Source organism: Canis lupus, chromosome 29 (assembly GCF_048164855.1).
Source record: "Canis lupus baileyi chromosome 29, mCanLup2.hap1, whole genome shotgun sequence".
NCBI classification, from domain to species: domain Eukaryota; kingdom Metazoa; phylum Chordata; class Mammalia; order Carnivora; family Canidae; genus Canis; species Canis lupus.
In genome coordinates, this window is record NC_132866.1 from 6,089,127 (window position 1) to 6,116,222 (window position 27,096).

The 27,096-nt window shown below is 44.5% G+C and overlaps 1 protein-coding gene across 3 annotated transcripts in view; it reads right to left on the reverse strand.

Annotated features, from left to right (window-relative positions):
• FANK1 (fibronectin type III and ankyrin repeat domains 1) overlaps positions 1–27,096 on the reverse strand; it is a 78,072-nt gene that overhangs the window by 11,979 nt on the left and 38,997 nt on the right. The window contains exons 2-4 of one of the 3 annotated variants that reach the window (XM_072804908.1): positions 12,515–12,679; positions 7,760–7,939; positions 797–878 (exon numbers count right to left, since the gene is read on the reverse strand). In XM_072804908.1, coding sequence (XP_072661009.1) covers positions 797–878; positions 7,760–7,939; positions 12,515–12,679 — 427 coding nt within the window. Of the gene's footprint in view, positions 1–796; positions 879–3,783; positions 4,229–7,759; positions 7,940–12,501; positions 12,680–27,096 lie in introns of those variants that run through there. The other 2 variants (XM_072804909.1, XM_072804911.1) reach the window with 2 other exon arrangements.

Consider the following 27,096-nt stretch of genomic DNA (forward strand, 5'->3'; position numbering starts at 1 on the left):
AGAGAAATTGCCATAATTCCACTTAAAATAGGCACTCCCTTCAACCCAAAACCATGATGTCATCGGATAGACTACTGCAAAGAGCACCACCCCCTTACGTGGCCAAGGACGCAGGGTCTCCAGACCACACACCTCCCCTCCACGAGCCTAGACTGAGGGAAGCCTGAATTTTTCCCTTAATTCCCAGCTCACCAATGGGCGTGAAGTGCTGCCACTGGAGGAAGAAAGAGATCTTAACAGCTTAGAAGCCTTGGAGAAGTATTCCACAAAAAGCCAACTGAAGTGCCCTATTCGCAAAATGCCTGGCCTTCCAAGGCACTCAGAACTATGGATTCAGAAAAAATTTAATTAACATTGTTCACGTTTCATTAGGAGGCAGCTTCAGATATCCCATGGCAGCAAATGTATTTGCTACTTTTCTTCTAGTGTTTTACCAACCTCTTGAATCAGAAACAGCTGATTTCATGATTCCTTAGATAGATGTGGGCACTTTGGGGGTAAAATTGGCCTAAATGCTATGGCATATAAGCCAGGGTCAGAAATTATTTCTGGGAAGAAAAATATGATACCCAAACTTCTAATTTTCAATTTTCATTACATGATTACAAAATACAGTATTTACACAGGGCTAAAAGGTCATCTTTATTGACTATGCTGAACTTACATCGGTCACTGGAGATCTATTTTGGAGCAATTTCAAAGGCGTGGAAAATTTGGGGGGAAACAAAATAAATGCAATTCTGTGCACTTGGCTGGGCATTAAAAATTTAAAATTTTTAAGGCAGAGCTCTCTCACCCTCCTTGAAGTATTCGAACCAGCAAATCTTCATCATTCACATTGACAGCTCGATGGAAATGCTCACTACTTATGGGTTCTCCTAAAGAAAGAAGATGGAAAGGAGTCACCCAAAGTCAAACAAAAGAAAATTCCTTCCGGCCTCACACCACCTGCAGCCTTGAGTGGGGGCTCAGGTTCAGCTCCGGGAAGGGCCTTGGCTATTCCAGGAAGTGTAGCTTACATTTCCTATTCAACTTCTTTTACCGAAAAATACCTTGTTTCCATATATTAAGAACACTTAAGATTGTCCTAAGGACTTGAGACAGCCTCAAGTTATGAGAGTATTGCTTTGTGAATAGTATTTTGAGAGGTGAAAATAATCTTCCAGATTTCATAAGACTTAATAAACCTCCCTTACAAGCAAGGGGAAGCCCCACCATCATCACAACAGGCTGGTTTTGTTTGCCAAAGAGTCACTAAAGTACTTGAACAAACAACAAAAATAAATTACTTTAACGTCTGACGTCCCAAATTTCAGTTCTTCCTAGGAATAGAACATTCATGTTGGCCTGGTCTCCCCGGAGCTCCTGGGGGGCACACGGGGCTCATTCACAGAAGTGGGACAGCGTGAGAAAGCCTGATTATGGGGGACAGCCTGCAGGCGAGAAGGGCGAGGAGGAGGAGCCTGCAAAACAAGGGGAAGCAGGGCAGAAGGGAGGTGTCCCTGTGTGGGGGGGGGGACATTAGCTCCTCGAAGAAGAGAAGAGGGGGAAATGCAGAAAGGAGCAGAGTGTGACGATAAAGGACCAAGCGAGAGGGGTGCCTGGGTGGCTCAGTGGTTGAGCGTCTGCCTTTGGCTCAGGGTGTGGTCCTAGGGTCCTGGGATCGAGTCCCACATCAGGATCTTGCATGGAGCCTGCTTCTCCCTCTGCCTAGGTCTCTGCTTCTCTCATGAATAAATAAATAAAATCTCTTAAAAAAAAAAAAAGGACCAAGTGACAGAAGCCGTCTTTCAGGGCAATTATCCCACGTCTCTACTGGCTCCACATGCTGTGATTTTCTAATTGTTTGAAGGATTCAGTGTAAATGAAACACAAGCGAAGCACTTAGACTAGCACCCGGCACATCACAGATATCCAACACACTTCTGTCGTTGAGGTGGTGGGAAGGGCAGTGGCCCTCTCTGTGGCCCCCACACCCAGCCGTCACGCGCTCAGCGTACCTTCCTAACCTGGATGGATACCGAGTTTATAATCCCCAGTTCCAGTCAGCTCCAAGGTCACTTCCGTCCTTTCAACAAATGTTTATTAAGGAGCTCACACACCCAGTCCTGATGCTGAGGGTCCCAGAGGAACAAGGCAAGCATGTTCCTCTCCTTTGCCATTTACACAATAGTATCCACTTCTATCATCATCTTAAACCCTAAAACACCTGCCTCCTACCCTGTCTTCCCGAGCTCTACCCCAGACTGCTTCCTGGGGGCTCACCCACCACCTCACTGCCCTCTTACAGTCTGGCCTCCAGAGGTCCCCTGGCCAGCCCTGCCAGGTAGGGAGCCAAATTCCCTCTTCCTGTACTTCGGGTAGAAAAACTCTCTAGGACTAGACCTTGGAGCTGACTGGATTGGGGATTATAAACTCAGTACCCATCCGGGTCAGGGTGGTAGGCTAAGAAAAACATGTGGGCAAGGGAGCCACTTTGCTACTACTCATTTCCTTGGAGGATTTTAGCTGGGCGAATTACAAACTAGGAAACCAGGGTTGGGGGGGGTGCAGGGCAGAAGAATGTAGGGGTCACCAGCAGAATGACCTCTAGCTGATACCCTTTACTTCTGGTAAAAATAAATTTAAGCCAAGTTAAAGCTGTTTTTGAAATAACAATTTTGTCTGCTAGAGCTTGCCAATCTCCTAAAGATTTTTTAGCCACATTGTACTTCCTTTTCATCATTCCACACATATTTTTAGGCCAAAAGCTTCAAATAAAAGTATCATGATAAACTATCAAAGGGTAAGGCCTACCGCTGTCCCCAGCCTTCCAAGGAAGATCAGGCCTAGCCTGGTGGTTCCACCTGGGGCGTATGGACTGGAGCAGTACACCCCTCCCCCTCCACCATCACCATGAGGACATTTGGGAAAGCCTGGAGACATTTTTGGTTGTCACACCTTAGGGGTTGGTGCTACTGGCCTCTAGCAGGGAGAGGGGCCAGGGATGCTGATAAACATCCTACAGTACACATGATGAGAATTAGCCAGCCCCCAAATGTCAACAGTGCCAAGGTTGAGGAACCCTAGGCTAGAATAATATGGACTTAAAATGATCTATTGGGTGATGCATCTATACTTTAGTGGACAAGCTAAACCCATGGAAAGTTTCCCTTCCTCCTCACTTCCCAGAAAGGAGGGGAAGAGTGGGATGGTGGTGGTACATCTGTTATCCCACCAAACAGCCCCCACTTCTGGGACTCTCAAACTTCAATTGCCCCTAAAAATACAACAACAACTGACTTGCATAGAATCATCTAGAACACAGAAAGCTCATCCCATTTCTATGAAATTTTAAAAGATGGCATCCAAACTCAAAGAGCTATTAATTAAGCTCTGTCTAGGATTTTACACAATGCTTTTTCAATTCTTCTTCAAACCACAAAACTGAGAGCCAGGAAGACTGAGTGAGTTGTCCAAGGTCAAGCCGGTAGGCGTGGGCAACATCAGAGCACAAAATGAGTCTTTAAGGCCACGCTCCCTCCTCGGGCATTTTAAAACACGCTGAGGTAGCAGACCAATTCATTATATGCTTCCAATCTTATTAAATTTTGAAAATCAGCAGACTTCTTAAACAAACATGATCCCCACCCACACAAAGTGTTAAATGGAAGGGGATGCTAAAGCCTAAAAAGCTTCAGGAAAGTGCTAACTTAAGATTTTAAAGAAAGTTCTCAAAGCACATGCAGCATCCCAGCATATTTCTGCACTGACCCACCTCCAATCCCACATCATCTGTCTTACCTGGCCAGTACAGCTCTCCCGGTGGGGGGCACTTCCTGGTGCATCCTACCCAGGAAGCTCTGCAGCATGCAAATATTGGAAAATGAAATAAGTTCATTTTGTGGTTAGAAGCTTGAGGACAATGCGCAGCAAAGACCAGGGTTTTTTGATAGTGGGACATAACTTCAATGAACGTATTGCCTATTCCAGCTTCTGCGAGAGGTAATCAGTGCCCTCAAAACTCAATCTGAAGATAAAAGGACATCTCACAGAAGACAGAGGACACAGCACAACTGTTAATCATTCTGGGCTTGCTGAATTTCAGCAAAAGGAAGCAATAAGTATCATTCCGGGCACAAAAGCTCTTGCTCAGCATTAACTCATTAACCCCTCTCAGGCCACTGCCAGGAAGGCAAAGAGGTAACCGAGGATTAGCAGCACCAGACCAGACACCACCCAGATCAACCAAGGCACGGGAAAGTCTCCATTTGTGCGAATCGGACAGAGTAACAAATGAAAGGGCTCCTGTTCCCAGAGCAGATTAATTCTTTCTTCCTCCCACTATAAGCAGGAGTCACAAAGAGAGGAAATTCCAGGGTGAGCCAAACGTTCCACTCCTCCTACCCCTGAATCCTTCAAGATTTCGTGGGCCTGGCCCAAGGGATTGCCATCATTCAAGTGCAACTGCACACAAAAAAGGCAGGCTTTGCCTCTGTGGGTTTGGTTGGCTAATGTTTACCCCTGAGTGTTGCAATGACAAATACTGAATCAATGATGTTGCCCGTGGGAGGATGTCTGGGAGTGCTCATTTCATCAGGCAGGGCCAGGGGAGGGGAGGGGACCCCCGAGAGGAGGGGAAAGCCATCGCCGTGTAGCTACAGATGTGCCAGCAGATACTGCAATGTGGGGGTAACACGTTTCTGGGTGGAATTCAGGTCCCTGTTAGAAGCAGTGAATAAATGATGAGCTCATTGGAGGAGAGATTTGCCAATTAACAAGCAGCAGCTGCTTTTCTCTTTTTAAGGACCCAACTGATTAAAATTGCATGCCTCATTTAAGCAAGAGTCTCGTGGACTTTACCTGGAATTAAAAAAAAAAAAAAAAAAAAAAAAGCTGAGCATCCTTTATTCAAAGTAAATGCTTTCGTTATTCATTAAAAACACTTTCAAACTGAATGCAAATGATCAACCCACAGAAACATTTTTACTTGTTTTGTAAAATATGTACCTTTTTTTAATTCTTTGTTTAGCATGATCTACCTCCTTAAGGGAGTCTGCTTTGGATATTATAAATATAATAATAGCATAAGGGAGCAGCAGCCAGCAAGAAGAGGGTACTGGACCCTTGCCACCCAGGAGAGCCCCCTGAGGCTGAGAGCATGTCTTGGCTGCAGCATTGTGCTGTGACCAGACAGCAAAATGCACAGGAAGCCGGGCACTACCAGGAACCATGTCCCCATCATACCCCAATCCCTGCAGGAGGTCTTGTCTAATGACCCACGGAAGCCACAGACTGCAGTGACAAACGCCCTGGACCACTGGTCCAGCTCTCTGCAGCTGCCTCTCAGAAGCCAGCTCAGCAAGAAGACAGCACAATCCTTGTCAGCTGATAGAAAGCCACTGTGGTTTCTGTCTTCCCAAAGAGCTCCAAATGGTATGCAGACACCACGTCAGCTCTAGCCAGAAAGGTCCAGAAGCCCATGCCCTGACATTGATGTGATATGAAGAAAAGACGCCAGTGGCAAGCTGAGCTCACCATGGCTAGTTCTGCATCCTGTTCACCCTCACCTCATAGGTCCAGGGGGACTCTCCCCAGCCCATGGGACACAGGTCCATCTCCCAACAGGTATGAGTGTGAGCTGAGAAAAATCAGCGTTGCTCCTCATCCTAATTCTGCCTCCAGGCCTCTCCATTCACCACCCACCCATCCGTTGATTGTTGTCTTCTACAAGCTAGACCTGACCAACCTATCACATCCTCTACTTCAGAGGCACACAAGTCGGTGGGAGACGAAGATGATAATTAAAAAAACAAACAAACAAACAAACAAACAAACATGAAAGTAAGATGCCCTGAGTGTTAGCAGAGGCGGAGACCCAACTGGGTATGAGGGAGACACACCAGCACATGGCGGAGAAGGAGAAACACGAGGAACCACCCCTGAGCAGAGCTCAGCCTGTGGAGTGGCTCAGCAGGCAGAGGGGTGGGATGGGTGCCAGGAAGGGGGGGCTCCAAGGTGGGGGCATTGCAGACAGAATGGGCAAAGGCAGAGGAGTGTGGGAGTGGCCTGTGGCTGGCTGGGGACAGCAGCACGGGAGGGAGCACGCTGGCCCAGCGTCCCCTAGAGAGTCGCTATTCAAATAGTAGGTTCCCTTTGACAACTTTTCTCCTGCCCCTGCTCCCCTGTTCTGTATGCCTGCCCTCGACTCGGAAGAAACCAACTCACACTCGGCTGCTCCGCCTTTTCCTTCCCCTCAAAGCTCCAGGAGCTCCAGGTCCCCCCAGGAAGCAAACGCCTTCACAGCCAGCACACAAAGGACCAGCCCTCTTTCCTGACCTGCGTCTCCGTAACGGCCCATTCCACTTGGAAAGTCTCCTTGGAAATCATGTGCCTTCGCAGGGAGCTGAGCCCCCTGGGGAGGGCACACCTCTCTCAGCCTTCACCAAATTCTCAGTTTGCCAAACTAAGGCCCAGCTCCCTAGCGGCTTGGTTGCAAATGAAGATATGCTAGGCTAACTCAAAACCTGAATCACCTTTAACCCACACAAAAATCCCTCCAAATAAGTGCATAAAGGACACAACTGAAAGTCACAGAAGGAAAACTGTATTTTTATTTATACATGTATATGTGTGTATAAACAGCACATACGCCAAATGCAATATTGATTAAAACTTAATTTTTTTAAAGACTTTATTTATTTATTCATGAGAGACACAGAGAGAGAGAGGCAGAGACATAGGCAGATGGAGAAGCAGGCTCCACGTGGGGAGCCCAATGCAGGACTCGATCCCTGGACTCTGGGATCATGCCCTGAGCTGAAGGCAGACATTCAACCACTGAGCCACCCAGGCGTCCCTTGATTAAAACTTTAAAATAACTTTTGGGGCACCCGGGTAGCTCAGTCGGTTAAGTGTCATGATCCCAGGACCTGAGTGGAGCCCTGAGTCAGGCTCCCTGCTCAGTGGGGAGTCTGCTTCTCCCTCTGCCCCTCCCCACCCCCCACTTGTGTGTGTGTGCGCGCGTGCGTGCATGTGCACATGCTCTCTCTCAAATCAATCAATCTTTAAAAAATAAAGTAAAATAACTTTGACTCACAGAGGAAGATTATCTTTGTGCTAGTGATAAAAGACTTGTGTTTCCAGGGACTAGACCACGAGAAACCTGACCATTTTAATCTTTACCACATTCTAGATACACACACATCTTTTTAAAATGTTTTAAAATCCCGATCACAGAAACTATCTGCACCCTCAGATGTGACCTGGGAGGAGGACATGCAGGTCAGAGGCAGCGCAGCCCTCCCCTCGCCCCTGCGTGTGTGTGGAAGCCACATTGTTCGTTCTTCCTCACTCAGCCTCCCAGGGAACCAAATTTGTGTGTCAAGATATAGGACAGACATTGTCCAAAAAGGACAAAATGCTTTGTAGACCTTGTCGCCTTAGAGCATCCAAAGAGGGAGACTTTCTCAGCCCACACCCCACCGGCCTGTTTCTAAAGAAAGGCGACTCCACCCTGTGGTACTGAATGTGTACTCGCAGGGCGACGCTGACCCCAGAACAGCTCTCCCCGTTTATTAAAGCACAACTCAACATCCCTCATGCTGTATGGCCCGGCCTTGCCAGGAAACAATCCCATTCACAGTCTTTAAAAATGGAAGAGTTTCTGCTTCCAGTAAGGCAGAGGAGGAGAAGGCAGGATATTTTTACCTTTCTGTATGGCTTGTGGTCTTCATTTATCCTTAGATAGAGGAGTTTGGGGTTAGTAAACTATACTCACTGGTTGTAGACACGGAGACCACTGGGCTGTACTCATACTCTCCAGAGGGGCTGGTGACCTTCAGTCGAAATCTGTACAGTGTCCGTGGTTCCAGACCTTCCACAACATGCTTCGTTGCATATCCCCTAGATGGGAGGAGACAGGCATGAGGAGGACACCAGGGAATCCAATCAGCATGCTCTGAAAGTCACCAAAAGAACAAGTGGAAGCAATCTGTGAATGCGATCTACTTCCAGGATGATGTGATCGGGGTTGGTGTGGGCGTGCCCTGAGTGTGAAGGGGAAGTCACGCATCCATCCCCGCCCACCCAGCCCACATTGTAGGATCCTGAGAAAACACTTGATTTTTTTTTTCCACATTTAAACAAAACTACCAAGTTTGGGGGTGGTTTGTTACCCAGCAAGAGATAACTGATGCATCATGTACCAGCAAAGAAGAAACTGTAACAAAGACAATGAAGAAATGATACCAACGTCATTAAGAAAAACATCTAAATTAAGAAACCAAGAGGACAGAAGGGTTAAAAGTCTATATAAATACATAAATACACTTATTACCATAAAAGTGAAAGCTCTAAAACCAAGATAAATGTTCAGAGAAATTGCGTGGTTTTTCAAAATCATTATCATCACCATCTAAAACATATCCGCCCCGGCACAAAGTGGCCTCAAGACTAAGTGGATCTCATCCTTTGTGTGGGCGTACATCCATATCCACAGATGGGGGAATCCTGGAAAACGAGCCTTGAATTTGTGGCATCTGAAAAGATCTGTAGGAGCTCAAATTGAATAGAATATCCAATTGAGTAGAATATGCAATGTCGGGTGTCAAAGACTTAACCTAGTTTCAGACCAAAAGGAAACCCAAAGTGCCCCCAATAAAATCCAGTGTTGCTCAACATCCTGAGTCACCCTGCGGCAAGCAGCACCTTCACAACCCCTGGAAAGAGGAATCACACGACTGTTTAGAAAAACCGAAGTCACCGGGCACAGTTAGGGAGGGATGGAGGCTCTCCCTTCAAGACAGAGGACCCCGAGGAGGGGACCGGACACACACGGGGCCCCTGGACACAGCCGCCCGCTGCTGCTCCCTCCACCACGGTCGCAGCCCAGCCATGGGGAGACAGAGGCCGTTCAGCAAACTCGTAGAGACGCACACCTCCCCACGGCCCAGGCGTGGTACCTGAATGAATAAAAACAATCTTAGGACTTTCCCACCATAGAGGAGAGCATATGAAAGTGTGACGCGGACCTTTTTTTTTTTTTTTAATCATCAGTCAATAAGCAAATATTTGATGCAGCAGCTGAGCAAACGTGAAACATAGGAAACCCAATACCGAGACACCTAAGGACTCCGAGGCCAGACCTGCCCCCCTCTCTGTGTTCCCCCCACCCCCAGCTCCACTCCAGTCTCCTGCTGGGGACCCTGAAATTCACTTCTGGAGCCGTGACTCTCCCCTCGGCCGATCCTCTCCAGCTGCTCCTTGACATCTCCGCTCGGTGGCCAGCTGATGTCCCAACAGAGCTCCTGCTCCTGCCCTCGTCTTCCCGTCTTTGTTATTGGAGACGCTCACGCCCCATCCCCCGGTGCCACCTGCGGAAGACTGGATTATTGTCCCCAAATATTTGGTGCCTTCCCCCAAGGGTCCTGTTACCCCCGCCCTGTTGAATGCAGGCGTGGCTTTAGGACTTGCTTCGAGCAAGGAAGCAGAAGCAGGAATGAAAGGTGTCATTCTGGATGATGGAAGCTTCGAGAAACAGTTAGCCTGCCCTCAGCACGGTGACTGGCAAGCTCCAGGTGGAGGCTGCTCCATCAGCCCGGGCGGATGTGGAAGGAAGACAACAGGAAATGGAGCCACGGCCGACACAAAGGGTATGTCGTGTGGGAAATACACTGTCGTCCTAAAGCACAGAGCTTCTGAGGTTGAGGTTGGAGCAGCCTCGCTCGCCTGTCGCGGGGGACGAGGCCAGTTCTAGAGCTACCCCCTTGTCACTCCTCTTCCTCTCTCATCTCATATCTGAGCCACCAGCAAAGTCTTCAAGTCTGTCTTTAAACCCACCCTAAAAGAAATAAATAAATAAAAATAAACCCAGCCTAGATTTAACTGTGGCTCACACTGTTCCATCATCTTCCGTCTCCCTCACTGCTAAGACACTCACTGCCCTGCCTCCCCAGGGCCTGTTCTCACCTCAGCAGCCAGAGCCATCGTCAGAAAGCATGTCAGCCAGGCCTGGCCCTCCCGCCTCTCGGGGTAAAAGCCACAGCTGTGTCCCTGGCCGGCCCACTGACCCCAGCGACAGCCTCCCGTTGCCTCGCTGGCCTCAGCTGGCTTTGGTCCCCTCATTCGCTCACTCCTCCGTGTTCCTGAAACACACTGGGCCCGGGCCCCTCTCCAGGGGGCTTCACTTGCTGTTTCTTCTACCTGGAATGTTCTCTCCGAAAGGATGGGGCAGCGGGGAGCGGGGTGGACATTGGCCTGAACAGGAGAAAACAGCCCAACATACATGCAGGAGAAGTCAGGGCATCTCGAGGACAGGGGGTAGATCTCGCCGGACACTGGTGCTCAGAATAAGGGGCAACGGGGCAGCCAGGTGTGGGCAAGCCGTGAGGGCATCCTGGGCCGGTCTAGGAGTCTGACCTTCACGCTTCTAGAAAGGAGGCTCCCCGAAGAGAATGCGACAAAAGGATGATTGGGAAGAAGGCTAACCCAGCAGGACAGGCCAGGAGCACGGAAGGCAAGAGAAGCAGGACCGGCCCCTCCAGGCAGCAACACGCTCCCGGCTGCGGGTCCGGGATGCTGCCAGGGCCCGGCTTGCACGGAGGGAGGCCTCCGAAGGGAGAGCTCGCGAACGCTGGCGACCAACGGCTGTGAGGACAGCCCAAGTCACAGCCGACACCCCGAACCCCCGTGGGCAACGGGCAAGTCGAGCGCTTCCAAGCTCGGGTGTCCTAAACCTAAGGCATCGCCAGTGCTGGGGCAGCGGCAGCAGGAGGCGAGGCAAGGAGGTGGCGATTCACACAGTCTGACTCTGCCACCTAGTGTCAAGCTCTTGCTGCCAATTCTCCAAGGGAAGGCAAGCGTTTCTGGGGCGCCCTTGGAGTTGGGGGTCAGCAGGCCAGGCCCTCCAGGGGGGCCCCCAGCTGGATGGCACTCAGGTGTCTGGGGAATGTGAGGCACCAGGATGTACACCCCAGGGTGGGGACCAGCGCATGGGAGGGGGGTGGGGGGTGAGGGGGTGCCGACCACCTGGCCGCTGGCAGAGAAGGCGAGAGGAAGTGGAGGCGCATCCAGCACCACCCCACCTGAAGTGCCCCGGTGCAGGTGCAGTGTGGGGAACCAGGGAAAGTGGGGGGGAAAAAAAGTCGTTCCCTTCTCCATATTAATACTTCTAATATCCTACTCATGCTTTCAGATTGCAGATGGAAACTACATAATAGAGAAGAACATGGCATGACATCATTAAAATAACATTTTCAAGTAGTCAGGCCAGGAATTATTTGCAGATGGTAACTACATTAGAGATAAATGTGTGGATTTTTTTGGTGCGTTTGTTGGGGGGGGGTGGTGTTTGTGTCTTAAAAAAAAATTGTTCATTAAATCTCAGGGATACCTTCATTCAGGGAACAGTGAAAGCCTCTGTTAATCCCAACATCATCACAATGTCACCTTGAGAAGGAACCACTCTGCGCCTTGACTGCATCAACCCCAGTATCCTGGCGGTGAGGCTGCCCCATAGCTTCCCATGATGTCACTACTGGGACACGTGGGCAAAAGGTACACGAGACCTCTACGATTTCTCACAACCAGATATGAATCTACGATTACCTCAAAGTCAATTTTAGTTCGCAACCATATTTGTATCGTGGTTTTGGCACCCCTAAAACTGTCATTTTGCAAGTGGTAAAGCACTTGCAAAATCAAAGGGAAGCAAGTAAGAATTGAAATGAAGACTAAGGAAAAAAAATGACTTCTTGATTACCCCCATTACATTCATTTATTCATTTGTGTGACGAGTGTTCAGAGGGCCCGCCGTGTGCCAGCACTGCCTAGGATGGGAGCACTGGGTGTTACACAAGCAGTTCTGCTTGTCGCGGAATTTAAATACTGGTGGGAAGACAAAATGAACATGCCAACAGGGCAAGTAATTCCAGCAGAAGCCGAATGTGAGGAGCACATGAAACCAAGTCAGGACAGAGAGGATACCTGGATAGGACGGCCGCTTCAGATGGCCTTCTGCGGAGGGAATATTCAACCCGAAGTTTGCATGGTGTGGAGGCACCAGCCATATGAAAACAAGAGGAAACACACTCAAGGTAAGATAACAAGAAAGTCCCCAGCCTGGGCACCAGCACAGACTGGGAACAGCTAACAAAGAACAGCAGTGTGACAGGAGGTCCAGAGGGCATCCCCCAGCCCACATCTCCGAACACAGCAGGTACCTGACGGTACCTCCTCCAATTTCAAAGTCTCTTGATTCTGTCTCTACATTTTAGAGCTTTAAAATATACATCAGAATACTGCAGAAGCCTAAGAAGCTCTCAAAAGGTATGAGGTTTAATTTCAAAGTTACTGCTAATGCAGATCTTCCAAAAATCCTAATTCATAAAAAGCATGCATGCAGATGATGCCGACTCGTTCTTTTCTTTCATTTCAAAAGGAGTCTTTTTAGAGACAATCGAAACCATTCCAGCTCATCAGGAAATCAAAGCAAAATGTTAAGCGATTCAACATTGCACCTACGTATAAATGATACCGTAAGTGTGCATTTTGGGGTCTTCTTCTTCGATCGAGAACCTGAACCACTGCTCCTGAGGTCCTTGCCGTTTCGCTCTCTTTTCCAGATCCCAGTACAATTCAATACTGTGATGAGTCACTTTGCCCACAACAGGTGGATGAGGCTTTGAGGATGGTGTGATTCCTAAAAAAGAACGACACAGAATTTCAGAACTCCATTTCCGTAAGGACATCAGCTGAGTGCATTAGAGCTGCTCAGAGATCAAACTGTTTTCCTACGCATCAGACACACGTGTGGGCACTCCTCCCTGCTGCTTGAAGAACATCTGAAAAGCTCAAGTGACAGGAAATTCGGCTGATATAGTGAGCTACCACATACTTCAATGAGTAGATCGTATCACAACCCATCAGTGCCATATTTCACTTATGGACCTTTCCAAAAACGATGGTTAACAGATCAGACTCATTAGGGCGTTCTTGAGCTAATGAAACTCCGTATGCTGCTGGAATCCTTCAGTGAACTGGCTGGTAAACAAAGCTGATGGACACATAGAGCTGGTCCAGCTATTTGTAACATAGGTGACAAAGGATTGATATCCCCTCTACATAAACAGCTCTTACAGACTAACCAAGGGGAAAACCCAAAGGCTAATAACCAACCAGGCAAATGATGAGCAGCGGACAAGACAAAAACAGCTAGCATAATGTCCAAACAGTCACTGATATTCCCAACTGGCCACAGAAATTGATAACAAAGGCATATAACTCTATATCCAACCAGACACTCAAGATGTCTTAACTATCAGAGGCGACGATGTAGGGAGAGGATGCTCTCATGTGATGCTGGTGGGGAAACAGGAATTCTGTGCAGTCTTTTTAGGAAGCAATGTGGCAGCTTGTATTACAATTAAAAATACAGATAGCCCCCTCTCCAGTCATCCCAGAAATCAGAGCACCAGAGCACAGAGGGACACCTCCATGTCCACAGTAAGAGCTACAGCTTTCAGCAAAAAAGAGATGACCCATGAATAAGGGGAGGGTCAAAAAAATGATGACATGTCCATAGCATGGGAGATTACAAATGAACTAGTTCCATACTGGATGCCTACTAGGATTTCTAAGTTCCTTGAGGGCTGGGTCCATGTCTTACTTTTTTCTTTTTTTTTTTTTTTTTTTTTTTTTTTTTTTTGAGAGAGAGCGAGAGAGAGCAAGCAGGGGAGGGGAAGGGGCAGGGGCAGAGGCAGAAATAGAGAATCTTAAGCAGATTCCACACTCAGTGTGGAGCTCTAGCTCACGACCCCGAAGATCAGGACCCGAGGCAAAACCAAGAGTAGGACACTTAATCAACTGAGCCACCTGGGCACCCTGATGTCTTACATTTCTTTTTTAAAATTCTTCGTATCCCACAGGGCTTTTCAGGCCCCATACATATCAGTGGTTTGCCACACTTGTCATTCATAAGAAACTGTCTTGTGCTTTCCTTAAGCCCTGTCTCAGGTAGGGGACCCACACTCCCCCCAGACCTCGGGGCCTCCTGCAGTGTAGACGCCTTTGAGGAAGGCAGGGCTGCCCTTGATCTTGCCTGCTCCAGGCCAGGAGGACAACTACCAGTTTCCTTCACTTCCCACAGAGACACTAGAGGGCAGCCTGCAAGCTTATTTTTTTCAACTTTATTTTCCTAATATTTATTGAGAGCATGGCATGGTGGAATTGGATAAACCCGGGTTTAAATTTGTGAACCAGTCAAAGATATTCAAAGTGTTTTGTGATAACTCAGCAACACGTGAAGTCGCTAGTTACGGTGTACTTCATACAATGAAATCTTACACAGCAACACAGGTACAATCTCAGTGAGTGAAAAACAAACGTTCAAGGATCTGCTACATCGTACTGCATATGTAAGTTTTTACAACACAACACTAGACATTGTGAGTACACAAATATGCAGTGAAAGTCAAATCTGTGAAGGGGAAGGAATGCACACCACCAGGATAGAGTTACCTCAAAGAAAGTTGGAGAAGGGATACAGAGAGGTCCTGGGGAGGGAGACTTGCCACTGTATTTGTAGGGTTTCAGTTCTTTAAGAATTTAAGACCTACTTGGCAAGATGCATTTTAAAACTATATGGTACGTGGAGCCGTAGGATTTTTAACAGCTTTGGTATATTTGAAATATTAAGACCCATAAAAATGATAAACATTACTCTTATGGGCCTGTTGGTTTCCTTAGAGAAACCTATTTCAATGTTCTACGTACTAACATCTGTGGGGAAAAGAACACGTGAGCATCGACCACATGCTAGACACTGACCTTTCGGCATTAGCATCTCATCTAACCCCAGCGACGCTGCCTGGAACACATTGGAGACTCACACTCTGATGTTATGATACCATTGCTGAGCAACCCTTTTTTGCTGGTCCTTCCAGAGCCTTCTAGAACCATCCAAAGACCAGGACTGATTGACTCTTATGGATAAACGTCCCCCCCACCCCATATAATTAGAAGCCAAGTAATACATCCATTTCAAAGACATCTGGCTTAGAATCCCACTCAAAATCAAGATAGGCAAGAACCTCTAAATGCCAGATTTTGAAGTGGGTAAGTCAAATGGCTCGCCACGGATTTATGTGAGGAATAAAGAGATCACATCCCCGGTTATGTAAGCTTTTCTCATGCTTTGCCCTTTACTAATCATTGATACAGTAAACAATAAGAGACCAGTGTCTGTGAGCTTAGCAGTGGCCACGGATGGTCAGACCTCTGTGAACTTGGCATCAGAGCCATGAGACGTGGCAACGTGCCCACATCTAGCTGTGCTCTCGGGATGGTCAGTGTCCCCCTGCTCTCCATTCACCCCTCCCCCTGATCTGCCACATCAGAAAAGGCATGGGGTTTGGACAGTTGTTTTGGGTTTTTTTGTTTTTTGTTTTTTGTTTTAAAGGAGTGACTCAAATTTCACCGCCCCATGGCCTCACCATGGTTTAGCACTCAAACTGTCTGGCGTCTGGCTATAGCTGAGACACCATTCTGCACTGCTTTAGTACCCAGAACCCCCAAAGGTTTGTGCACGGACCAGCGAGGACATATTCTAAGTCTTGTTTACTGAACAACAAAACTTCCCACGATGGAAATCTCCATCTGGGCAAGAACTGCTTTGGGCAGAAAGCTGTTGATGTCAAACAGGACTCACACGGTTAGGACATGAATGAGTGTTCTCATCAGGTAAGAGCTGAGGATTTTTCAGGTGGCCAAAAAAAATAAACAGTGGATGAGACCAAACTTGTTTTGGTCTTTGGCCAACCTACAGTCATTTGACGGGTGTGTTTGTATTTTCTTTGATAAAAATTCTGGTATTTTTATCATGGCCTGTCAATATGCATATTGTAGGATGTTGGCTTTAGGATCCTAAAATATATGTATCAAGGATCAACAGATTACTAGCCAAAGTGCAAACATCAGTATGCCAAGGGAACAGACCCCTGGGTCAGCACTGATCCTCCATGAGTGTGGACAGAAATGGTAAGCGATAGGCCTACTCAGGGCCAGGCACTGTCGTTAGATGCTTTACATGTATTCATCTGGTTAACCTTCACTACAACTATAAATGGAAATAATAAAAATCCTTCTACCATTACCAAATACCAGAGATGCAGAGATTAAGGAATTTTCCCAAGGTCAGACTGTAGTAAGAGGCAGAACTTGGCAATCTGACTCAGAAAGTCCCTATTGTTAGCCCTGTACCATATGGCCTCTTAGGAGCAGAGATATAAGGTAGACCCAGGTGAAAAATCTGTTTAGATCTAAAGATTTCTTCAAACCATTCATTTTATTTTTAATTCCAGTGTAATGAACATAGTGTTAGTTTGGGGTGTACAATATAATGGTCCAATCACTCCATGTATTACTCAGTGCTCATCAAGGTAAGTGTACTCACAATCCCCTTCACCTATTTCCCCCATCTCCCCAGAACCCCCCTCCCCCCCGCCCAATGACCATCAGTGTGTCCTCTAGAATTAGGAGTCTGATGTTCGGTCAAACCACTCATTTTAAATAAGGTTTAGCTTGTGAACTGGACTAAACCCCCCAGGACATTTAAAGATGAGCATGAGAAGTTGACAAGAAAAAGGGAGACAATCACTGGTTGAAGTGCAGGGATGCTGCACGTGGGAGAGATGAGGGAGAGTAACCCCCTTCACGACACTGGGGCCAGGGAGGCTGCTCATCTTTGGGAAACTTGGCTCACAAAAAATAACATGATCCAAGAGGAGCACAGAACCCTAATGGGGCCAAGAAGGCAGAGAGGTTTGGCCGCCATTCACCTTGACACTGTGACCACAGGTAGGAAACCAGCCAGTTGCCTCTACATCCAGTGTGGAACGTGGAGAGGAAAAGATGGCAAAACCGGTCAAGCAAAGGGTATAGCATGTGGGTTAAACAGTTAGTGAGATGATCCCTAGAGAAGTCTGAGACAAATATTTATACCAGGCCAGGGAATACACAATAAACTGGAAAGAAATATGCTACATTGAGTTTACTATCAATGTATGCACAAATTCCGCTATTTTTAAATTTGTCACCTCCCCCCCCCCCCCCACACACACACACACTTTACATGGAAGCTAGAATTGCAAGGGGAGAGGTACATGTATCTAGGACTCCACCCCTGGCTCACCCCACTCCAGCTGGCTGTATGACAAGTAATGTATCTTTCTTAAGGTGACTAAAAATCAACATTTTGGAAAAACTCAGCAATTCCCCTTTTTGCTATTTAACCAGGATGTTTATGTCCATTTTTGCATTTATCTTGTATCATAAGAAACATTACTTGGGTAACTGTCTTTTAAAAGTTTTATAAAATGAATGCATAAACACCACAACACATTGAGAGACACATGTGAGATGCTTTTTTTATTATTTTCATTCCAGTCTAGTCGGTATATAGTATTCGAGGCTACTTTTTTATACAGAACGTTTATTTTCCTGATAAGTGAGTTTCAGATCTTTTAGAAGGTGCTTTTGCTGAAGTCTGATAACCAGTGTCACATTTAGACAATCACATCACCTCAGGTCATAATCTCTGGCTTAAAATTTAACTTCCCTAAAGAAACCAACAAAAAGAAAAGAAAAAAAAAACCATACCTTCAATTTTGCATGGTTCCTTTAAACAGTTGGTAGGTTCTTTCCATTGTGACAAACTTTTCTTATCTTTAAAATTTTCCACCAGGAAACAGGTGGCCAGAGGTGGGGGGTGGGGGGAGTAAAGGCTGGAAACATATAAACTTCCAGCCATAAAATAAGTCATGAGAATCTAAGGGTGGCTATAGCAAACAATACTGTACTGCCTATTTGCAAGATGGTAAGAGTAGATCTTAAAAGTCCTCATCACAGGAAGAAAAGAAAAATGATTTGTAATTAGGTGGTAATTGGACTCATTGTGGAATCACAGAGCCACATACACAAATACCAAATCACTCTGTTGTACACCTAAAACTAATGTTATAGGTCAATGATACCTGAATACAATAAACGCCAAAAAAAAAAAAAGTTTTCCCAATTATGAAAAAGGAAAAAACTACAAGGCAGATGGCAAAAGGATGATTGAGGATTTATGCATGTGTTGTGTACCATAAATGCTCTTTGTAAGAAAGTTTATGCAAATCTGACAAAAATTTTATGCCCCTCTTGCCATTTGTTAAGTAATAAATAATGTGAACATGAAATATAGAGCCCTTCATACACTGTCATCATCCAGTCCCTATGGTTGCAAAAATGGTAAAAAAAAAAAAAAAAAAAAAAAAATACAGCCCTCAAGCACACCAGAAATCCATTTCTAAAAAACTATCATTTACAAATTATAGGTTTAAACACAGAATACTGTAAAGTGTAAATAAACCAGTACATTATTAAGCCTTATTATCCTAATTTTTTTAAGTACAGGTTGTAATAATATAACACAACAGAAATGTGCCAGCCCTAGAAAAGGAGACTCACAAGATGAATTAGTAACAACAGCAGAGTGACCTAGTATCCTAATGATAGGCACGTGACAGTATCTTAAAAGCTACAGAGAGAACTCGTGACCATGATCTTTATTGAAATTAGTTGTGATTAGTGTCATGGAAAGCAGAAAATGATGGAGAAGTAGAGAGGAGCATAGTCATCATAAATATAATACCATAAAAGCAGAATGGCTGTCTCCCTGTCCTTCCAAAGACATCTGCAGATTTACGGAGGTCAAATTTCATTGACAAGGGACATTTGCAGCCTGGCCTCCAGTGGCAGATGGTTTGTAATGAAGAGGACAGCACACGGAGGGGACACTATATAAAGAACAGTCGTGGCTGTCACCTCGAAGCAATTCATCATGGCCTGACCATGGATTTATAGCAACCGTCAATCAAAAACTTACTCCAGATCAATATGACAAGGAGATCATAATCCTTCCTACACCCAAGATTTTAAAAGTATCATAAAAAAATGTTTGTCATGAATATATATACCAAAGAAGGATTTTTCAATCAAGTATCATAAGAGCCACATATTGAGGACAGTTTTTCCTTTAAGTTAAAAAATGAAATGTGACAGTCAAAATGGGCTTAGCTCCCCAAACAGTCCTATTGCTCTCATTAAATGGAATCCTATAAAACTCTAATAGATGAAAGGACCAAGGAGAGAAGTAGATAAACTTGAGAAATTATAACCATCAGTAAATACAATTAAGCAAATATCCAAAGTTACTATTAATCCAAAAAGGGAGTGCTTAAAGGGCAGAATCAGACCTATAAATACAATGAACTGGTAGTTGCCAGAGGGGAGGAGGCTGGGGGGCCGGGCAAACGGGTGAAGGGGAGCATGAGATCCAGGCTTCCGGATATGGAACGAATGTCATGGGACAAAAGGCACATCGCAGGGAACATAGGCCACGATACGGCAACAGCATTTACGGTGACAGATGGGAGCCACACTCGTGGGGAGCGCAGCGCAATGTATAAACTTGTCCAATCCCTATGCTTTAGTCCTGAAGCTCATGTGCATGAGCATCTTCTATACTTCAGGAAAAAAAGAAGTGGGACAGGGCGAGGGGGTATTAAAATAACTGAGGTACCTTTTGATTTATAAAATTTGATGAAAAAAAAAAAAACCATGAAGTGCTAAAGACTGTGATAAAACTGGCTTACCTACAGATTGGGGGAAGTCCTGTAAACAATTCTTGACTAAAACAATTTGGCCAAAAAAAAAAAAAAAAAAAAAAAACAATTTGGCCATACTCGGCAAGGATTATGCAATATCCAACATCCCACCTGGTGACTCTTCTAGAAACAGGTCCAAGGAAAAGACTTCAAAACCAAAAAATGAATATAAAACCTAAATGTCTTTGTATTGTATATACTCTTACTTCATATTGTAAAACATACAAATAAACTCAAACATAAAAAAAATAGAATAGAGGACACCTGGGTGGCTCAGTGGTTGAGCGTCTGCCTTCGGCTCAGGGCGTGATTCCGAGTCTAAGGATCGAGTCCCGCATCAGGCTCCCTGTGAGGAGTCTGCGTCTCCCTCTGCCTGTGTCTCTGCCTCCTCTCTCTGTGTGTCTCTCATGAGTAAATAAATAAAATCTTTTTTAAAATTTAAAAAAATTAAAAGAAGTAGAATAGCATAGTATCCTCACATCTGGCACCCATGCTTCATCAACCGGCTGGATCATGGCCAATCTGATGTCATCTATCCTTCCACCTACCTCCATCTCTCCCCCAAACCTGGATTACTTAATAGCTAAATTTTAATGAGCCTTCACTTTGTATCAGACTGTGTTGTAAGCAATTTGTATATCACATCTCCTATATTGCATCTCCTATACCAATGATATTCTACATCATTTAGTCTTTCTAACAATTCCAGGAAATCTAAGAATTTCCTCCATTTTACAAATGGACTAAAGGTTGAGGTCACAGAACTTGCCAGGGAGGGCATCCAGTAAGCAGCAGAGCAAGGCTGTGAACCCAGGCAACATGACAGCAGAGCCATGCCCTTAACCTCTCTGTGCACCATTTACTACCTCCCTACATTGAACCATACACGCACACATACATAAACGATAACAGAAAAACCAAAAGAATCACCTCAGCATCACTGATAGCAATAAAAACTGCAAAGAATCTAAATGTTCAAAAATATGGAATTTGTTTTATACACTTTGGTACATCATTTATACGCAAGAATATTTAGCCACTAAAAAGCCACATGGGAAAAAATATACTAATGTCAATATGCCTGATATGCTAAGGGAAGAATACAAATTTGTACACACACTAATGGTATAGAATATACAGATGCATATACAGAAAAACAGAAAAATGAAAGACAATTAGAGCAGAATTATGGCTGATTCAGGGTATGTTCTATTGTCATTACGGTATGGAATACAGAAGAAAAACCAAAATGTTACTGCACATTTTCACGTATTCTTAACGAAAACAAAATTCAGTTAAGGTCAACTATCAGCCTAGATTCCTTCTCCAAGCCTGTACATACATGAAGAAACAAGCCTGATAAAATAAGCCAATAAGTCAACGTGGATGCTTCACAGCCTGAGACATTTCAATTACACTCTGGCTCGATTTATTGACCATTTTAGTAGCAGATATTCAGCATCACACCTACTTCCAAGGAGTAAGTTTACTTTAGATCCATTCATTCAGCATATTGGTGGGACACCTACTATGTCTTGATGGCCCAAGCGTGAGCAAGATGGAGAGGGAGAGGGCGCTAAGAGGCCTGACACCAAAGGAACACAAACCAGAGGCAGGCCACGGCAGAAGGAAAGGCAGCAGGTGTATCTCAGGTTGGAGGCATGGGGCTTCAAGGGGTGGGGAGATGCTCTCAAGTGAGGTGTGAAGGGTCAGAGGGATAAGTCTAGCAGGGCCTGTGGGCGGAGAGGACATCATCTATTAAAAAAACATTAACTTTCCTTGGGGTGCCTGGGGGGCAGACTCAGTTAAGCATCCTACTCTTGGTTTCCACTCAGGTCATGATCTCAGGGCTGTGGGATCTTGCTGTATGTTGGGCTCCGTGCTCAGCGGGGAGTCTGCCTCTGACTCTCTCTCCCTCTCCCTCTGCCCCTCCCTCTGACTCTTTCTCTCAAAATAAAATAAATCTCTAAAAAATTTTAATGAAAATTTTAATTTGCTTAGAAAATGTCCTTATATTTTTACTGCCAAGCATCCTTATCTTCTAAGAGAAAATAATATAAAATGCAAGCTTCTTACAGCCACTTCTCTCTACTTTGCTAGAAAGCTTTTAGAGGAAAACAGAAACCAAATAAAGCAAAACTCAGCTAACAAACAAAAGACAAAACCTCCTAGAGTAAGAATTAGGAACCATAGCTTCTTGTCTTGGCTCCACCACACGTTTTCCTCCTCAGAAAAAAGAAGGTAAATAAGGAGGACTACCTGGCCTGCCTGCCTCCCTCCCTCCCCACACTCCCCACCCTCCCTCTTAGATTTCCTGCAAAGAAAAAAGAGCAAAATATTGAAAAGTGATTTGAAGTGTATAAGGGGCTTCAACATATGATAGAGGTAATGCTTCTGAAAAGGTGTACTTTCTACTTTTTGCTACATGCAAACTCTGCTTGGAATTCCACATGGGTACCAGGTAGGAGACAAAAATCGGAGAGGTGTTTCCAAACTATTTCTTTTACCTAGTTCTTATGACTGCAGTTTACCACAGTTTGCTCTGAGCAAGTCACTGCACCAGACACTCGAGCTCGAGTGTTTCTAAACCTCTCAATGACCTGATGCTCTTAATATACAGACTAGGAGGAGACAGCAAGAAGAGACAGGCTCAAAGAGGTAAAGCTGCTTAATTCCAGCCCAGGTCTCTAACCCCAGAGCTGGTGCTCCTCCCCACATGCAGCACCGTGTGGAGCTTCAGAGCTTCTCAATGGAAACGAGTAATGAATCCTTGGGAAATGACAGTCTTTCCAAACCAAATGTGAAAAGTCAACTTGCTATTTATATTCTTTTGGCACAAAGCATGCTACTGAAGTTTCAAATAGATTTAGGGTGAAAATGGTAGGATGTTTTAATAGTGGCAATAAGAAAGATGTTCACAGGTATCTGCCTCGCCTACGTACTTTAAGAAAATTGCACTGAAGAATAGGACTAAGCAATTCAACAGAAGCAGAATGCCAAAGAAATCGTACCCTCAAAGATAATCAGAAAAAGGAGCTGAAAGGAGATTTCACAATCATCAAATTTATGAAAATTGAATCTGCTGACTGCAGAGAAGAGAAACAGTGGGAATGTTCTTAAATGGCCAGAGGAAGTATGAACAGAGAATTCTCTCTGGCAAGCCATCTGCCCAGGTGAAGTACAGTGCAATCTCCACCATCCAGCCATTCCACTCCTAGCTACACAGGCCCTGACGTGGCAGGAATGTTCATGGCAACTCTGCATGTGGAAAACACTGAAAACCACCTGAACTGCCTGCATGAGAAGATTGGACAAATTATGAATAATCGTACATATACTGGAATAGTGTATGGCTAGTAGATTGAAATTGCAATTAATAGGATTTTAAAGCTTCTACCTGGATAAATCTGAGGGTAACTGAATTACAAAAGCAAGTTGTAAAGTGATGTGTACATGATGACACAATTTCCATAAAGTTTGAAAAGCAAAACTGTCTCATGACAGAGAAAGGAGGGAAAGGAATGGGAATAGCAGAATAGTTTTATGGGCAATGCTTGGTTTCTTGAGCTGGGTGGCAGCATGTGATAACTTTTTTATGACTAAACTACTTAATGAAAGAACAGAATAAGGTACTACACAGAGATGTATTTCTATCCTTATTCTTGCCTTCTCACTGCCTAAATAAACGGGTATGCAAATAACCCATATATAAAAATCACCTTAATATGTTAAACAGGAACACCTGGGTGGCTCAGTGATTGGAGCAGCTGCCTTCAGCCCAGGGCATGATCCTGGAGTCCCAGGATTGAGTCCCACATTGGGCTCCCCGCGTGGAGCCTGCTTCTCCCTCTGCCTGTGTCTCTGCCTCTCTGTGTGTCTCTCATTAATAAATAAAATATTTTTTAAAAATTTAAAAAATAAAGTATTTTACAAAGGTGGTTCCATTTCAAATTCAGACACCCAAAAGGAGTCATGTGTCTTTACTATTTTCTACATTTCAATAATACATTCAATCCACCCAGAGATCGAGCTCCTTGAGGTGAACCGAGGTTCACTCTCCACTCCCAATACCACTTCATAAATGCTTGATCTGAGCTGACACTATTCAAATACTCAAGGAATTGTCCCACAATTCCTTAAAAGTAGATTGCAATTAATTCAACTATGAAAGGCTAGTGTTTTAACACAGTATATTATTTACCATGTTTTATTCTACATCTGCCAATGCTTATCAATGCGGAGACTGCATATTATTGACCAGTAGGTGTGAGAAATAGCAACTTTGAAAAAGCAGAGAGGTTTCCACCACTGGAAACCTGGTGTTGTAGGAGTTCAAATCATTATGTTGACCACCTTCTAGTCCACACTTGTCATCCCATGGGATGTGATACTTTGTCTCCTGACAGAGATTTGTCAGTTGCCTTCCGCTGAGCCCTATAAAAATTAACTCAATCCAGCTTGTAACATAAATAACTATACTGTCATGAACCCCTCTTATTCACACCAATATAGTGGAAAATGCATACTGCCAAAAATCTTTGCAATCTTATAGCTTTTTAGCACATTTCGCAGTTAAATTTGTAAGATTTTATTTATTTTTTGACAGAGAGAGAGAGAGAGAGAGAGGCAGAGACACAGGCAGAGGGAGAAGCAGGCTCCATGCAGGGAACCTGATGTGGGACTCGATCCCGGATCTCCAGGATCACCTGGGCTGCAGGTGGCACCAAACTGCTGCACCACCGGGGCTGCCCCATTTTGCAGTTTAAAATGATTGTAATCAGGATCATTGTCTTAAATTTCTCTCAAAACTGCTATTTTCCTGATCTGTTCTCTAGGCCAATTAATCTTTTTTCTACCTATTCTCTGTTCTTTACTTTCCAGTATTTTTTTTTAATGTTACTGTGTGGTAGGCACTCTGCTAAGTATTGAAGGGGTAGGACAAGACAGATGGTTCTAGCTGAGTCCACGGTCTTACAGCAGATAGAAACATGACACAAAGAACCTCCCCCTTCAAAAAAAAATCACAATTTTGATCATTGCTCTACAAGAAACAAAGGTGCTGAGAGCCCTTTGAGCTCATCTGTCGAGGGTGCAGCCCAGAAAGGACAATGAAGACATTATAGCAAGGAAAAAAAGAGTCATCATTCCACTTAAGTTGGTGGATGGACACGAGGTGCAAACTTTCCCCGTGCAAATCCAAACCAAAAAATGAACTGGATCATTTTAATAGCAACTGAGTAGTCTAATATTAAGACCTCTAGAGAAAAATTCAACCCTTATCATCAACATACAGGTCTCTCTAGCTATCCAAAAACGGAATGTTCCTGTGAAACTTTTTATAATCCAAAATGGCATAAGATGAAGAAGCAATTACCATTAATTTAGATGGAAAAATGTGTTAGCATTCTCAGACCCAAAAGATAACCTCTCGTAGGCTTTTCTGTTACCCTAGAACATATCTCGTTATTAGATGCACAAAATAAGTGGAGATGAAGCACAGCTTCTCACAGACACAAGTCAAAGCTCTGGCAGCTGGAGGCAGAGAGTTGGATGCAGAGATTTTGAGTAGAGCTCCCCCGGGAGGGAGTCTGGGGGCACCACTCACACTGCCTCTAGAATGGCCTGCTGCAAAACCAATGCTGAATGCTTTTTTCGCTCTTTGCCCTTTTTCTTTTTAATTTAAATTCAATTTTAACATATAGTGTATTAGCTTCAGAGGTAGGGTTTAGTGATTCATCAGTTGCCTTTAATACCCAGTGTTCATTCCATCATGTGTCCTCCTCAATGCCTGTCACCCACTTACCCATCTCCCCCCAACCCCTCCCACCTCCAGCAACCCTATTTGTTTCCTAGGGTTAAGAGTCTCTTATGGTTTGTCCTTTCCTCTGGTTTCGTCTTCTATGGCCTTTTTCTTAAAGCGAAAGTCCTCTTCAGATTTCATTCAGTTAGCAAAATCAGGTACTAATATAGGCCTGTGTAAAAGTGAATTTTGAAAAGTAGAAGATACCTGTATTGTGATTAATGAAAACATCACAGTTCTGTTATGCATCAGTACACATTTCCCACACACTGTGGCCCTTCCACATGTGGCTCTTTTATAAACTTATAACCACACCCCAGCTTTTCCAGCATTTCTTTCTGCAATAATAAACAGAAAGGTTGAATGAACTCACCATATAAAAACTTCTTAAACCATAAATCTCTCCAAACTCACTCATTCTAAATAAGTTACCAGGGTATACACAGGAAAATGCGTTGTACTTTGGCAGCCAGTATGGAAAGAACCAGGATCATAAGTCAGGCATTAATTATAAATAGTGGTTATTGTTCTTTGCATTTATCAGAATAATGTCCTGAATAAGAAAGCCCCTGCTTCTATTATGGGATTGTTTTTGTATCCATCTGTGTCTTGGCTCCCATCAGGTCTTAGTGGCCAAGATTTATGATCAGACACTTCACTGTACATAGTAACTAAACCTGTTCAACAAACAAAATTCAGAGGCAACTACTATGTTATAGTTGTCCTTCCAGAAAGTCCCTGTCCTCTAGTGTGTAAGTAACAGTTTGAAATAGAGTTCCTTCTCCCTCTCTGCACTTGTTACAGATGTACAGCTTTGATCTCAGGCTTGAAGGCAAATAAATTTCTGGTGTCCCTTGAGCCAGCTTCCAGCGTGCTTCCTCTGGCTTCCACCCTCACCATCTCCCTTCCTCCACATCTTTCCCTCTTCATACGCTTACATCCCCTACCCCCAACTCTTCCCTTAAATTTCTGAAAAATGATTAGGAAATCATTAGGAAATTAGGAAGTGTTGACTCGAAATGATCATTAAATTACAAGCTTTTTTTGTACTCACACAATCTTACCGTGGCATGGAAATGCGTATCCCTTTCTAAATGGAGACTACAAGATTAATCCTACAAATGAAAACTGACACCTGTAAGCATTCCAGCATAACCTCAATTAAAAGGCAAAGTCATTACTGTCCAATCAGATGAGCTCTAAAAAGTATGCTGTACTGTCTTCAAAAAGAAACAAAGATAGTTATTCAGATACTGGAGATTTTTTAAAGAGAATTCTCTGGGTTAAGCACATTTTTCCCCCCAAAACAATGATGACCACTAGCAATTCAATGAAGATACAAAGATTTCTTGAGCATGGAGAAGATTTTTCCAAAAATGGCATCATATTCAAGGTATTGTCTTGCAGTTTGCCATTTTAAGTTAACAGGCTACTGATACTCTTACGTGTAAGAGTAAGCCACATAGGTGGCTTTAATTCAATTTTTGAAAACTATTCCATGCATATGATAATCTTGTACAGACAATAAAATTCAATAAAAATTATGGTGCATTTAACTTTACATAGTATTGTAAGTATTCTTATAAGACAAATTTGTAGCAGTAAAACTCT